Here is a 17,312-nt window from a genome sequence, read left to right on the forward strand (position 1 = left end):
GGGATAGAATTTTAAAGAAAATAATGATATTGAATTATTATCATAAGTAAAATTCTAACTTTGGTGAAATGTAAGACAAATCATTTTTCATTTCTATTTCTTATACCTGACCTTCTGATAATTCTATTTTACTATTAGAGATAATAAGTTGGAGTCCCAGTAATAAAGATTCTGAAAAAATATTAGTCATAAAGAGTTTGTGAATTATTCTTTCTCTGATGATCTATAATTTGAAAGTTCACTTAATGACTATTAACAGTTGATTTCAATGATGGGAAGAAAAACTCCTTCATGATGATTTTACAAGGAGTAAACAGACTATTGAGGTTGCACTGACATAGAAAGTCTAAACCCCAAGGTTACCTGTTGTGAAATAAATTAATACTGGTCTTTCAATTTCTACGTAAGCTTTCCTCATTATCACTGAGTTTTTGATGAATTGAAGAATTGTACATGCAATTTTTGTCAAATATATAATGTAATACTTTATAATTCCTTGATTCATGCCTTAAAACCTCTCCTGAAATTCTGCAGTATAAGTAATTTTTCTTTGTAGGACTTGCTTCTAATTGTACATGCAAATTGATTTAGTAATTGTTAATTAATGAATGATTCATAGGAATGCATTTCACATGTTTCTACACAGGGAAAAATCTTTTGGTCATTCACATATTTAAAAAACCTATATTTCTCTCAGCTTTGATTTTAATTTCTTGCCTCATGTTTCCTTTAATATACTAAAGGCCAATACACTAAACAGAAAAAAAGCTTTACAAACATTGTGGCTGAATACAACAGTACATCTGTTGTGTTGATGAACTACTCGACACTCCTGACCTGACTGGAAAAATTCAACCTTGTTTTCTTTATCAAGCCTCAAAAGCACTTGTCATCAGCTGGTGCACACGCCTAGAAAGTTTTATGCTGCAACAGTCAAAGTAAAATTCGTGAAATTGTGTGTTCTACAAAAGTCTAATATAACTTAAGTAATGTGTAGTATAAATATTTAATAATATTATCAGGATTTTATTGAAATACATTGTGATAAAGTTACATATTCACATAACTATACCTATAAGTAAATATTTTATGCCAGAGGCAATAGTTGGAATAAACTACATTTAAAGGTTAAAGTCATGAATGAATTTCATTTTCCTCTGAGTCTTGTTTTATTATAGGATTTTTTATTGCAATGAATAATGTTTACTCCCACGATGTTTTCACACTTTTAAGTAGTAAATATTTTCATTGTAAAAAATGTGCTATTCCATCCAAAGTGGTTAATGTTCTGGACTTTCCACCACAGTTTAAGCATTTCTCTAGAAATACTTTCACTTTTAACCAGTCATGGATTAGAGCACCACAAAAGAAAACCAAAGAAATTTTGCTCAGCATTATGCGGCTTCTCAGGCAAAGGCAACTCTGTATTTGGAACCTAACATGGGTGCATTGGTGCTGCCATTCTTATCCTTGGCATCATGCCTAGCAATTATCCTTGGAAATTGGTCCCAGAGATGACCAAACGTTGCATTATTAGCAATCCTCCATATAAGAGATGCCACGGCATTACCAGTGTGAAAGGCAAGGTATTCTCTCCTCTGTTTGTGTTCACAGTAGCTTCCTGGTACACTTGTGAGACACAATTTCCAGGTGAATTTTCTATTTGAACAGAAGATGAAAATAATTTAGGCTGATTTACTTAGCTCAAATATAAAAATGCATGTGTACAAAAATTAAAATAGAACTTATCTCAAAGGAAGCAAATATTATATCACAGAAATTTCAGGCTTCCTACATGGTTTACATATATTGTGAGAATAACTTGAGGATGAAAAATTTCTACACAGATAATGTTGGAAGAAGTTTTTCAACCATTTTGACCCTGGTAAGCATTAATCTCAAAGGTAGGGTGTTTTAGTTTAGTTTATCTAAAATAATACGAATGCCTTTAGAAGGATATGCATAAGCATATATATGTCATGTATACCTTACCCAAGTAATGCTAGAATTTGTAAAAATAGCAATATATAATTGATAAAATCAGAGTCATCAAGCAATGTATATATTTTGAAAACATAATCTGGAAGAGATTTTTAAAATTATGTCCTAAGAACACGTCTTCCAAAAAGTAATAGTAATGTGTTGTCTGTAATATTAACATACATAATACCTGTCATTTGTAATAAATAATACTGGATAGAAAAGCACAGTGAATGATGCATTAAAGCTCTATAATTTTTATTGCATATCTGGCATTTTTATTTTTCTGAAATTAAATGTATTTAGGAATATAGTGTTGTAAGCCAGAGCTCTCGATTCAACCATTCCTGGTAGAATCACAGAGCCAACAACACTTACTTTCTGGGTCTCTGGATAAGTTACTTAACTTTCTGCATCCTTTTAAAAATCTAGTAAATGTGCACAATAGCAATAGTTCTGGTATAAAATTTTCACCTGGGTAAATGGTTTAATAAAGGGAAATATTTGTAACAGTGTAATATTCATTCTATTTAAGATACATATGTATATAGTTATATATACATGGTTTTCTATTATATAATATCCAATATTGATTTATACCTAATTTATATTTGGCAGGAAAACCAAGGTTTTTTACATTGCATTTTGCAAACTTTTTAAGTACTAATTTCTAGAATAACTACACTCATGTTTTTAAAAATTCCAGATCTTTCTTATAAACAAAAATAATTCTGAGATCATTCAGGTTGAGAATCATCTTTGATTTTTCAACAGTTAACAACAGTTAAACGGTATTATGAGGAGTAAGAATAACACACATTTGCCTGACTTCATCCTTATGGGATTGACAGAATCTGAAGAGATCCAGCTAGTCCTCTTTATGTTATTTCTCATGATATACCTGATTAACCTGGTTGGGAATGCAGGAATGATACTGATCATTCGCTTGGATCTCCAGCTTCACACACCCATGTATTTTTTCCTCAGTCACCTGTCGTTTCTTGACCTTGGTTATTCAACTGTCATCACCCCTAAAACCTTAGAGAACTTACTAAATTCCAACAAGCATATTTCATTCATGAAGTGCTTCACCCAGATGTATTTTTTTTTATTCTTTGCTGCCACTGAATTTTTCATTCTCTCTTCTATGGCCTATGACCGCTATGTAGCTATCTGCAACCCTCTGAACTACCAGGTTGTTATATCCACAAGACTCTGTTGTGCCCTGATCACTGGGTCCTATGTGATTAGTTTTACTGAATCATTAGTCATTGTTCTTTACATGAACAGTTTGCATTTCTGCAAATCCAATGTAATCTATCACTTTTTCTGTGACTTACCCCCAATTTTAACCCTGTCTTGCACTGACACTCATGATGCTGAAATAATGATGTTCATTATTGCTAGTTTAAATGTATTTGTGTCTCTTATCATAATGTCCATATCTTATGGGTACATTCTGTCTACTATCCTGAAAATTAATTCTACCTCAGGAAAGCGCAAAGCCTTCTCTACTTGTGCCTCCCACCTCCTGGGGGTCACCATATTTTATGTCACTACGAGTTTTACTTATTTAAGACCAAAGAAATCCTACTCCATGGGAAAGGATCAAGTGGCCTCTGTGTTTTATACTATGGTTGTTCCCATGCTGAATCCATTCATTTATAGTCTTAGGAACAAAGAAGTGAAAAATGCTTTCCTTAGAGTCATGCAGAAGAGAGAAAGCTCCATGCAATAGAAGTGATAGTGACCCTGAAGATTTTACTTCTTTCCTATTTATATGTTTATTCTCTAAATTAGTTTGAATTTCTGTTGAGCCACCATTTATTTGACCACATATAATCTGGAATATTTCCAAGATTATATTTTTTAAAATCTACATAGCATATAGAAACCATGAAATGTGTTAATCTTGTGGTTTAAATGTATGTGTTTTTAAGGGCAACTTGTGAGCAAAAAAATAAGAAAAAATAGTATCCTTGAAATTGTATCATATAAATTCCCATCCATATTCTAATTTCAGCAAATTTTATCATGGAGTGCTCTGTCAGAAGTCACTCCATTTTCCTGTAGAGAAGATTTATAGCACAGGTTTAAAAGAGCTCTTTGGACTAAGAAATCTAAGATTTAGATACCACAAATGCCAGTTTTTAATATATCCATATAAGCCACTGAAAGTTTAAATATAATTTCATCACCTGTACAAGATAAATAATTTTAAACTCATAGAGCAATTTTACAGATTATAGCAGATGATGAATACAAAGAATTTAATACAGTACTAATAAATTTTGATGACGATCATTGGAATGTTTATGTTCTTACAGAATTTTAACTACGCAACCACTTTTGTTATGAAAATGCCTACTTGTATTGTTTTTTTATACTGTATGGCATGGTCACATTTCATTACTTTTTCATGTGAGTATCCGGTTATTGCAGCACCATTTGTTGAATTTTTGTTTGTTTGCTTTGCTTGTGTGTTTGTTTTTTGGGAAGTGCATGGGCAGGGAATCACAATCAGGTCTTTCGCATGGCAGGTGAGAATTCTACCACTAAATTACCTTTGTACCCCCTTCTACCTGTATTTTATAAATATTTTTAGCTAATATTCTTTATTAAAAAAAATCTAAAAATCAAAAAGAGCACTTCAATACTTAGTTCTAGCCCAAAGTAAAATATTGAGATAGAATTAAGTTCTAAAAAAAAGTGTATGTGAACATTAAAGAAAATTTGAAAAATTTTCTAAATTATTAAAAAATAAGAATAACTTAGCCAGTTTTGAGAGTTTTGTTCATGGTTTTTAGACTAATTTTATGAATAGATTATATTTCTCATTCTCTATTTCTGCTTTGCAGCTTTTCTTTTCCACTCTTCATTATAATCTTTGGGTATTCCTTTAACATTTATACTTGGAAGAGGAATGTTTTCTTGGTGTATGTGCTAGATCAAGTATCCCAACTGGCAAGGCTTTAAGCACTGAAGTTTTTAAAATTCATCAGGTTAAATATCTGCATGTGGTTTTTCATCTTTTGTGTCACCTGCTAACCGTTTGAAAACCCTACTATTCTGTAACGTAACAACGAATCAGTAATTATTATTTCTCTGTGTAATTCTGGTGTGATTAAAATAATTCAACTCTGCCTTCCTGGATTCCATAAATATTTGTTCTTTAAAAACATGACATTTTAAGTTCAATTCTTGTTTAAATCTTTTCATAATTTTAATACAGAAAAGTTGCAAAAACAAGCATTGATAATGAATTTAAGTTTTGTTAAATCCCATATACATATTTTTTTGTTTGGCTGCTGATGATTCTTTTCAAAAATGTCTCTATGCAATCTGGAATTACAGTTTTAATTGTGTATACTGTTGAATATATGTTGAAGAAAGTATATTTTATTCATTTTCCCATATTTGATTCATTTGTATTTAAACTTAAGCAATGATTATTAGATGTGTTTTTCCCTTAAGTGATTGTAGTCTTTTCACATATATTAAGGGTTTATTTGTAGAATTATATTTCTTAAGTTTTTAAATGATTTTTGAAAGAAGAAAATAAAGTTCTCCCTCTGTTTTAGGATTAAAATTTTAATGCATGAAGTTATCTGTCTTTTGTGTCTACCTGCTAACCATTTGAAAACTCTACTATTCTGTGATGCAACAACAAATCAGTAATTATCATGTCTTTGTGAAATTCTGGTATGATTAAAATAATTCAATTCTGTTTTCATGGACTCTATAAGTATTTGTTCTTTAAAAACATTATCTATACTGTTAAATATATATTGAAGAAAGTATATTTTATTCTTTTACCCACATAATTGATTCATTTGTATTTAAACTTAGGCGGTGATTATTAGATATGTTTTTCCCTTAAGTGATTTGTAGTCTTTTCATTTATATTAAGGGTTTATTTGTAGACTTATATTTATTAATTTTTTAAATCATTTATTCAAATAATTAAAATGTGCATTATTTTCCTCTACATTATCAATTCATGTAATTATTTTTACTTATATATATATATAACCAAGTAAATTACTATATTAATATTAAATTTTTTCTAAACTCTGTTGTGTTTAGAATCACATTTGTAGCAATTCTGTGTTTTGTTGACTCAAAGTTATTTCTTTGATAACCATTTTTTTAATAATATTCATTTTTAACTACTTTCTCTTTTTGTGCAAGTATTGTGTCTTTTCTTACATTTATATCCTTTATATTCTGGGGTGTTTTTTAATGGACCCTACTGGCCCTGCTTTCATTTATGTACATTTTTATAATTTAGATATGGTATCCTGTTGGTTCTTGCTGGCAATGAGGTATTCATCAAATTTTCTAATTTTTCAGAAAATAATAAGTTCTTTAATTGATTATGTTTGAATTAAATTCAGATTACACTGTCCTCCTATAACATATTCTAGAATACATATATGATGTTATTAATACATAGCTTTGGGGAAATATGAAAACACTAGGCTATTTATACTGTCCCTCTATTTTCCCTGTTTATATTAGTATGTATCATATTTTATTTAATATGTGGTCTGAAGTATTTTTAAGACAAAATTGTTTTGTTCATGGTAATATGGCAAAGATTCCATGTATTATAAAATTCAAAACTCTTAAAAATTATAAAGGAAATAAGACTGGGATAGAGTATGACAAAATATGAATAATAGGAGTTTTTTCTAATTATTGATATTGTATAATAATGGGAAATAAATTATATTTACTGAGCACATATTGAGTGCCAGACAATACTCAAAGGGTTTTTGCTATATAATTAACATACTTTATATTTTCAAAAGAACTGTAAGGTTTATTCTTGCAATATCTATAACTTAATCTCAGATTATGAAAAGCTATCCTCGTACTTGTTCAGGCAGACACATAAGAGTCATTCTGGAATTTTCTCCATGTCACATCTTATCCATCAGCATGTCTTAATGGTTCTCTATGCAGAAGAGATTTGGACTGTGACTATTTCTTGACACCTTCTCTGTTACCATCTGGCCGAAAAAAAATCACCTCAGCCTTTCAATTATTGTCAAATCTTTTTAGATTACTTCCATTTACTTTGTCTTATCCATCTTGAGTCTTATCTTAAGGTAGGGGCCAGTGATACTATTCAAATGTTGGCTGTAGCATGTCACTTTTCTTCACGAAAGCTACTATACTTCCCATTATGTTAAAAGTAAACATCAAAATTTTTACATGGGCTTACAGGTCCAACATGATTTTGCCCCAACTCCTTATTTCTATGGGTTCATCCTTTATCACTGTGTCTATTACACTCTTGTTGGAGCAGCCACACAGCCCTCCTCACCCCTTCCCTATATGCATTTGTTCTGATGATGCCTGGAATATTTCTGTTGTTTTCCTTCCTGAAATTCTCATTCTATAGGTAAATGTATACATCTTTTTTAATCTTATCAGGTCATCCCTTAAAACTGATTTAAACTCACATGTACCCCATTCCCCATCAGTGTTGCATTTGTTTTCTGTAGCAGTTATGCTAATCTAATGTTCTATATATTTTTATTAAGTCATTTGTTTAAGCTGTGTTTTCTCCACATTGAAATTTTAATAAGCACAAGATTTTTGCCAGTTGTTATCAATGCTGCATGCCCATCACACACTGAGTGCCTTGGTAAATACATTTGAATGGCTAAATGCTGCAGATGTTGAAACTGAAGGCCCAAGGAGATTTCATACTTTGTTCAGGGTCACTCATCAGGCTAAAGAACAAGTCTAAATTTGAAGCAGACAGACTGATTCAGATTATTAATCAGAACTTTATCATATGCCATTTTCCCACAAAATTATAGTACTCTTATTGGAGTTTAAAACATGTAATACATTATTTTTGTGTATTATAATGTATTGACAAAAACAGGAATGAGGTGGGAATATAGCTTGCAGACTTCACTAGAGCTGCTAATAGAAGGTAGTGTAATTTTTGAGATAGCTGCTAAATGCCCTCAACAAACATGTATAGTCTTATATTCAGAAATAAATAACTGTATAATGGAAACAGTGATTTATCAGGTGATGTGATTGGGTGATTGAGTTGGGTTGAAAAAATATATTAGTCAGGAACAGACTGGTTGGTGTATGAAAGGGCTTCAGAAACAGGGTGCTCAATTAAATGAAAAGTAATCTTCTTGGATGTAACTGTGCTGACTTTAGCTGACTAAGCTATAGCTCTGTGGGTGACTCTTTTCCTTAGGGTCATTCTGGCACCCAGATTTCTTGCATGTCATTACTCTGTTGTGTCCCATGATGTCTTCTTCTACTGAGTTGAATAGGATCCACAACACTCTATCCACATTCCAGTCTGAGGGAACGGTCAGATTTTTACATTTGGAAAACAATTTCAGATTTTTTGTCATTTGAAAGGTTTTTAAGTAAAAAATCAATTTCCCTAAGGGACATCAGATTAAAGAGATTACCTTTTTCTTCTGATGTAAGCATTTCATGCATTTCCTCCAAATTACCAAAGTTAACAACTAAAAGTTGTTTATAACATTTTCTGACTATCTTTTTAATATTTGGGGTGAATATAGTGTTATTCATGCCATTAACCCATATGTTGTATTTTTTTGTTTTCTTTCTTTCATTAGTGGTTGCCCTTAGGATTATCATATACATGTTTAATTTGTCACAGTCTACATAAAATAATATATCACATAATATAACATTAGAAAGGTAAAAGAGTAGTGATTTGATTCTTCTTTTGAATTTTGCTACTTTTGTCATAAATTGTACTTTCATATATAGTTTAAACCCAACAATTCATGAACCTAAATTTGATTTAAGCAATTATTGAAGACATAAAGTTTTACAAATAAAGTATTTCACATATTTACATTCATTTTTATATTTCCAGTATAATTTTTGTCCATATTTAGTGTTCCACTATTGTCCTTTTCCTGTCTATGGAATTTGGACCTGACCATCCCCACAGTCATGTGAGAAAATTCTTATAAAAATCTGATAGTATTTACATTGATCTATTAGGTCTGTTTCCCTAGAGAACACTGATTACAAAAGAGGTTAGAGTGTGATGGTTTGAAGCTATATATACTGCAGAAAAACATGTTCTTAAAGTTAACCCGTTCTTTGGGTTTGAATCCACTGTAAGCAGAAGCTCTTGATAAAGTACTTCAGCTAAGATGTGAGACACCTCAGTCAGGATGGATCATAATCCTATTCCTAGAGTCATTATAAGTGAAATGAAATTTAGACACAGAGAGAGAAAGCCACAGACAGAGCATCTGTTTGTGCTACTGAAATCAGTGGAACCTGGAGGAGGAATGAGATACAAGGAGACACGACCATACACCATACCGTGCATCAAGCTAAGGACCAGGGCTGTTACCAGGCTGAGCACCACAGTCTTGGTGCAAAAGCAGTGCCTTGATGAGGCCTTATTTGGGACATTTTTTTGGCCTCATACCTGTAAACTAATAAATTCCTATTGTTTAAGGCAAACCATTGCATGATATTTGTTTAAGGAGCCTTAGAGACTAAAATATATGTAAAGAAGACTTCAAAATGAAATATCACTTCCATATTTTATTTATCTAAAACAAATGAGCTATAAAATCAATTTCTTTTTATCAATACCTAAATTAATGAATGTGCCTGTGATAGGTTAAGGCTGTTACAGAATGCAAAAAACAAAAACAAACAAACAAACAAACAAAAACCATGGTCATAAATTTAATCCATTCCTTTGGATATGGACACATGATAAGTAGGATCTTTTGGAGAGTAAGTCTTAACTTAAGATGTGACACACTTCATTGAGAATGGGCTTAAGTCCTCTTACTGGAGTCTTTTAAAAGAGGAAGAGACACATAAAGAAAGGCACTGAAGCTGAGAAAGAGTCACAGAAACAAAGGGAAGCCACTGAAGAGAGAAGCTGGGAGCAAGGAAACTGGGAAGAGAATGAAGAAGAGACAAGCAAAAGCCACCATGTACCTTACTATCTGACAGAGGAGTCCAGGATCCCTGGCAATTTGTCTTCAGGAAGACGGTATCATCTTTAGGATGCCTTGATTTGGGCATTTTCATGGTCTTGAACTGTAAACTTATAAATTACCAAATTCTGATTGTTAGAAGGTATCCCATTTCTTGCTAGTGATAAATGAAAGTGAGGGGTAAGAGGTATGGTATGTATAATCATTTTTTTTCTCTGTTATTGCTTTATTTCTTTTTCTGAATTGATGCAAATGTTCTAAGAAATGATGAATATGAAACTATGTGAGGATATTGAGAATTACTGATTATATTTGTAGAACGGACTGATATGTTAATGTTTTTGTTTGTTCTTAATTTTTTAAATTAATAAATAAATAAATTTAAAAAAGTTATCCCATTTCTGATATATTGCATTTTAGCAGCTTTAGCAGATGAGAAGAGTGACCTAAATCAGAAGCAAAGTCTTTCTTCTTTGAATTATACATGTGTTTGTTATTTGACACTAAATATGTATTCAGTAACACTTTATTGAGAATAAATTCAGTTAATGCAATGTTCTCTGCTATAAGTTACTAAAATGATTCATCTCTATCACTGTATCTACTTATGGACATGTCAATGAAATGATAATATATTTTACATAAATTCTTCTGATTTTCTTGATAATATACTTTTCTGGCAATTCTTAGTCACTGTTCTTTTAAAAGCAAGATATTGTTTTCCTAATGAAGGTATATTTTGTAGCAAATTACATTCCACTACAGAAATTCTCTTCAACATTATAATATCTGCTAACTTGGTAAAATGTATTGTATTTATCCATTTCTGATAGGCTCAGTGAGAGATTGTTTTGTTTGCTAAATATTCCAGAATGCAAAATAGCAGAAATGGAGCAGATTTTATAAAGGAAAATAATTAAGTTGCAAATTTATAGTTCAAAGGCTACAAATATGTCTATTTTAAGGTATCCAGGGAAAGACACCTTGACTCAAGAAAGGCCAATGGGTCCAGAACACTTCTGTCAGCTGGGAAGTCATATGGCTTGCATCTGTCAGCCTCTTTGGCTTCTTGTTTCAAACAACTCCCCCTGGGGAGTTTACTGTCTGCATCTCCAAATGTCTGGGTCTCATGTTGACTCTGTTGGCCCTCTTGGCTCTTTTCAAAATGGTTCCCTCTTAAAGGACTCCAGTAAGTGACCCACTTTAAATGGGTGGAGACATATCTCCATTGAAAGCACCTAATCAAAACATCCCATCCAACTGTGGGTCACATCTCCATGAAAACAACTTAATCAAAAAGATCCCACCCAACAATGTTGAATGAGGATTAAAGAACCAGGCTTTTCTGGGGTACACAAGTTTCCACCCTCTGGGCTTCAAGAAAAAGGCATGTTCATTCTACATACAAAATGCATCCATTCCTTACAGCATCACAAAACTTTAAATAATTTCAGTAATAATACAAATAAAACTCAAAGTCAGAAACAGTACGAAATCTCTTCAAATTCACATACAGGTCTGGTCTGTCTTAAGGTAAAATTCTCCTCTGACTCTGAATCTGTAAAACTCAGAACAAATTATTTGCTGTGTAGGACCTGGGAACATTACCCATTGTAAACAGCCTGCTAAGATAGCCTTGATAAGTTCCAGAGAAACATGATACAGCTTAGCTTATGTAACCATTGATGTAATATTCATGTATATAATCATGTACCCCAGGAGTGAAGTTAATTTTTGGTAAAGTGCCAATTTTGTGTAATTTAGCATGTAAGGGACTATTGCTCTGTAAGCCTCAGAGCATGTAAGCCTGAAAGGGACTATTGCTCTCTAAGGGGAGAAAGAGATGCGAGAGAAATAGAGCAGAGCAGAGTGGAGGGAATGATTAAAGATGTCCACTCTACAAGAGACTCCTTGTGCTTTCTTTCAATTTGCTACCAGACCAGAGCAACTGAACACTAAGGTATGAACCTGACAATTGATGTACTCAGTAGGATGCCCCAGCAGGATGCCTTGGCAGGATGAGTGGTGGGTAGCTCCTTCACCCCAGAGGAAGTCAGACCAGATGGAATGTGGCCCTCCACAAGCTTGTGGCATACTGTAGCTGCTGTTTTGCTGCAGTGGCCTGCTTCAGAGGTTTGATATCATATGAATCCCACCCATCAGGGGAGTGCCAAGGCTTTAAAGAACTTTAAAACTGGCATCCCAGTTCCCCAGCATGATATGGTGGGGAAAGTGTCTTCGTTTTCTTTAACCATGGTGCAGGAACAGCACAAGGATACAGTAAAGACACAGGTCCAGAAACTGCAGCAAAAGCAAACACTGGAAGCCCAGATTCAAGCCTTGGAAGAAGTGTCAGTGCTGGAGTTGCCTGAAATGGAGGGAGTAGGAAGTGAGTTGGCACAATCCTAAGACAAGTAACCCTACTTTGCTCCATACCTGTCCCATGGTGAAGCAGTGGGTCAAACATGACCAGCCCTTGGCTCCAAGGTGTGGAAATGTGGGTGCCTCCAACACACAGGTCTGCTTACAGATGACATATATGGTGTACACACTGGAAGGGGCTCTGAGTTCTTGCCAAACAGGCATAGCAGAAGTCTGTGAGGCTGACAGCCTGGAACTCTCCAAAAGTTAAACATCACAGTTAGAAACATACAAATGCAAGAACAGATGAAGGAATGTACCTGGTAAAGCAAGGGGTGGGAGCTGCGATCAGAATGAGAGCCACCTTGCAAGTGGAAAGAGCCTGGCAAAGCAGTCAGCCCCACCAAGGTATCCCAGTTGCAAATGTGGGTAATTTCATAGCCACAAGGGTAAATTGACTAACAGTCCAATGCAGTTTTATTGCTGTTGTAAAAAGAGTTGCCCAGGGAGCAGTGGCTCTCTAAGCTAAAGGAAAATAAAAAGTGGGCTGAGTCCTGGCCCTTGTGCTTACTGAAGGTTTACACCTGTGTAGCCAGGATGCTGTGACTTAATTGACTGCTGCACTGGCCAAGGGCAGGTGGGTGGGGGAGATGAAAAATTGAAGTAATTTTCAAATAGTAGTCTCCCCACAATGTACAGCATGTCTTGGCCCTAGAAGACACAGAGGCAAAATCATCAGTAACTGATATGATGGATCAACTCTTTCCTTAAGACAGTGCCACTATATGGTGGACATGGTAAATGCATTTTTCTCCCTGACCTGCTCCAAAGAGCCAGGATCAGAGATTGCATTCATATGAAAAGAGCAGCAATGGACATTTTTGGTGCTGCCAAAGGGCTATATATACATTGTCCTACAGTGTGCTGCAGGTTAATGACTCAGGACCTGGCCACTTAGCAATATAAGGATACAGTGTCTTCATATCATTATATGAATGATATTATGCTAACCTATGATTCTTTTACAGATCTAGAAGAAGCTGCGGACAGCCTCTGCCATGTACTAGATATCTGAGAATAAGCATTCAATAAGGCCTAGGTCCAAGGGCCTGGATTGTCTGTTAAATTCTTGGGAGTTGTCTGGTTGGCTAAGGTCAAAGTAGCCACAGAGGCTGTGATAGCAAAGGTCCAAGCATATTTGAGAATGACCATGGTAAAGTAGCTACAAGCTTTGTAGACCTTTTGGGGCACTGGAGAAGGTATTTATTCTTCATTTGACTCAGGTCTTATACACTTTAATTGACAAAGATGCTCCATGGAATTGGGAAGCAAATCAAGAGCAGGCATTTTCCACAACAAAGAGGGAGTAGCACAGGTCCAAGCCCTGCAGGTGGTGGATAAGGCACTTTCTTTCCACCTGGATGTGACTTTGGTCAAGAAAGGCACCCCCTGGGACTAGGGGAATGAACAAGAACATGCTTTTGTGGTAGAAAAAAAAAGGGGGCAATAGTGCAGACCCAGATTCTACAGGTGGTGGATAAGACAGTTCCTTTCCACCTAGATGTGACAGCATGTAAAATAGGCTTTAGTTGGGGACTCTGGCAGTACCAGAGCAAATGCAAAGTCCCCACAGGATGTTGGTCCCAGTTAGGAACGGGGGCAGAGGTGAAACGCTCTCACATTGAACAACAAGTAGCTGCTGTCTAAGTTGTCCTTCAAGCTAGTTCAGTGCTGAAATTTCAAGTAATAAAGGCAACAGCCCTTTCCCATTGAATGGCAGTGCATTTGCAGCCCGGAATTGGGCCAAAAGTGTGCCCAGGATTGGGCCAATGGTGTGGCCAGGGTTGGGCCAGAGGTCTAGATATGCAGTGGACACAGCATGCTGCATATAGACTGCAAGCTGTGGAAATGGTTAAAAGGTTCAATGGCCTCCTGAAAGAGGGGCTTTGGGTTTTAACCCTTGAGGAGCCAACATTGAAGGGGTGGGCTACACCCAATTGGCTACTGGTGTTCACTTTTTAAATGAACATCCTCAGTGCACAGGCTATTTCCTGTTAGGCTTGACAATAAGGAGATGATGCTTGTCCTTGCACATACAAGTGGAAAGGAAGTGATGTGCTGAAAAGACCCCACGTGTCATAAAGAAGGTTACTATTACCAGCCCCCTATGTTTTGCAACCAGGGACAACAGATGAATGAATATGGCCATAAAAAATATTGACAGAAACCCCTTCCTAGGTGGTACATTTTTTTTAACTTTGGGGTGATGGTGTAACCTGGGTTTACAGGTGCAAACTTGGATTGAGAAGTGGGTAGTTCCTGTACATGTGTCCCTTCCTGATGATGGGGAAGGTTCTTTGCTTCAAGAAACTTATGTCTTGCATATTGATCATGCTAGCATGGCCCATGGCGACCTGACTTGGTACTTCTGCTGGGGTCAGAAAACCCTGGCTGCCACTATTCTTTTGTAGAATGAGCAGGTGGACTATATTAGACCCCAAGGGATGAAATTTGGTTCTAAAGCTTTTAAAACTTTATCTCTCTAACCAGGCTGAGTGCAGATAACATCCTCATGGATTGGACACACACCTATGCAAAGGTCCACAGCATTTCTTGTTGCTGGGCATGTACTGAGCTTCCAGCAGATGCAGCTGAAGAACTCCCATGGCAGAAAGCACCAGCCTCTGAACAAAACTGGGCATGGCTAGAGTGAGACAATTGCTGTTCTTTAGCTTAAGAAGAAATATGGCAATCAGTTGATATTCTGCTCATCTGGGACATGGACAATCCCCCCCCAAATGGTTGAAGATGGCTTGTGGCTGAACATATGGGTTGAAAAGAAATGCACCATGGTTCATTAAGCAACATCAGGAAGGCCCCTGGCAGGTGGTAATGTGGACTCCTAGTCTTTTTGTGATGGGATCATGGTATCTGCAGTTCCCAAAAGGTGGCAGTATGGCCTCCTATATGTAAGGATGGGTGAAACTACCCAGATGAGAAATGTTGTTTTACAAAGGAGAATGGCTTTATATCTCTTAACATCTGTGCAAGAGAAAACTTGTGCAATATTGCATGTAGAATATTATGTGTATGTTCCTGACAGTCAGGATTCTGTTAAAAGTGTCATGCATAAAATTAATAAGGAAATACAAGCCATTCACTTCCCCTCACTGGATTCTTTACAGACCTTGTGGAACTCCATGACAGGGATTTGGCATTGGATAATAGGAACTTTAGCATATCCATCTAGATTTTTAATATTTTATTGCTCACTTTATTGTTGTGGCTTATGGGTCCAAGGAGCAGCCCTGTGGGATAAGGAGTCCCCTAGAATTCAGGCCATTTAAGATGCGGAGTGTAGGGTTAGGAAACATCACTCATTGTAAACAGCCAGCTAAGATGGACTTCATAAATTCCACTGCCCATAGCTTATGCAACCATTGATGTAATATACATGTATCTAATCATGTACCCCACGGTGAAGTCACTTGGTAAAGTGCCACTTTTGTGTAATTTAGCATATAAGGGACTATTGCTCTGTAAATCTCAGGGGAGAAAGAGATGAGAGAGAGAGCAGAGCAGCATAGAGAGAATGATTAAAGATGAGCACTCTACCAGAGACTCCTTCTGCTTTCCTTCAATTTGTACCAGACCAGAGTGATTGAACCTTAAAATATGAATCTGATAGCTGTCAATGTACAAATGGGCAACAATCGTAGAATACATTTCCCATTGCCAAATGAAGAAACAGGAAAACAGGGGTCACTGAACCCAAACAACTCAGAAAACCTGTAGGGCAAATCCCATTGGATTTCAAAGTCTGAGAGTTATTTATCATCAGGGCTTTAGAAAATGGCAGTCCTACCCTTTTCAAGGGTTCGTGCAGTGGCCCAGCTCTATGCAAATGCTGGAGTGAGAATTGCAACACTGAGGAATGCTTGGATGACCACCTTTTCCTTGGTTCCACCTCCTCCAATCATTGAGGCAATACTCTGGCTCTCTGCCATCCTCGAGTCACACCTGCCACCCCCTCAGAATAATTAGGTTATCACCAGGCTCCCCCCATCCCCAGTTTGTGTGTTGCATTCTCTGTGGGGTTGGGGCACATAAACTCTTTCTGACCAATGAATCAGAAGGCTTGCCCTCTACTTCTGGGGCTAACTCACCCTCTCCATGTGTATGAGTGGGTCTACTTTCCTAGGCCAAAGATTTTCTGGCTCTAGATCTCTGCTTCTGTGGTTCTCCCTCTGAAGTAATTTTCCTTCAATTTGTCCCTTTGCTGTCCCTTTTAGCCCAGACTCTCAGTGGTTCCATATATACAGATCCCACAACACTCTTGTTGGTTTTCTTTGAAGTATACAGGGGTCATAAACATCAGTCAATTGAACTTTCTACAAATCCTTTCTGGAAAACTCCACCTCCAATCCTCAATTGTCATGTAATGGCCGACTGCTTCCATGCTTGGTTAAATCCTCACGTGGGACATTATTTTCAGGTGTCTCCCCTTTTGAAGCCCAGAATTTTCCAAACCAGCAATTTCTGGCTTCTTTGTACCCAAGAGTTCAGTTCTCAACTTAACTCTTTCCTGTCACATTTTACAATGAGCTGCAAGGAGAAGTCTGGCCTCATTTTCCACATTTAATTTGGTAATCTCTTCAGCTAAGTATCCCAGCTTGTGGCTTTTAATTTCTACTTTTCATGCAAGGCCAGGAGACAATTTGGCTAAATTCTCTACCACCTTAAAGCAAGAGTAACTTTCTTCCATTTTGCAGTAACACATGCATCATTTTTATCTAAGGCCTTGTCAGAAGTATCTTTAAAATCCACATTTCTACCAACAGCCTCTTCAAAACATTGTAGGCCTTCTCTATCAAGCTCTTCACAACTCTTCCAGGATCTTCCTCTTTCCATTTAAAAAGCCATCTGAAAATGTTTGGTATTTGCAAACTGCAGCACCCCACATCTCTGGTGAGATATATA

General features: G+C 35.9%; 1 protein-coding gene across 1 annotated transcript; it reads left to right on the forward strand.

Annotated features, from left to right (window-relative positions):
• The first annotated feature begins 2,776 nt into the window (after positions 1 to 2,776).
• LOC143655599 (olfactory receptor 8H1-like) lies at positions 2,777 to 3,718 on the forward strand. Its single transcript, XM_077126876.1, has one exon. The coding sequence runs from the start codon at positions 2,777 to 2,779 to the stop codon at positions 3,716 to 3,718; it is 942 nt and encodes a 313-aa protein (XP_076982991.1).
• Positions 3,719 to 17,312: the final 13,594 nt, after the last annotated feature.

The sequence above is a fragment of the Tamandua tetradactyla genome, chromosome 2 (genome assembly GCF_023851605.1).
Source record: "Tamandua tetradactyla isolate mTamTet1 chromosome 2, mTamTet1.pri, whole genome shotgun sequence".
Lineage (NCBI taxonomy): Eukaryota > Metazoa > Chordata > Mammalia > Pilosa > Myrmecophagidae > Tamandua > Tamandua tetradactyla.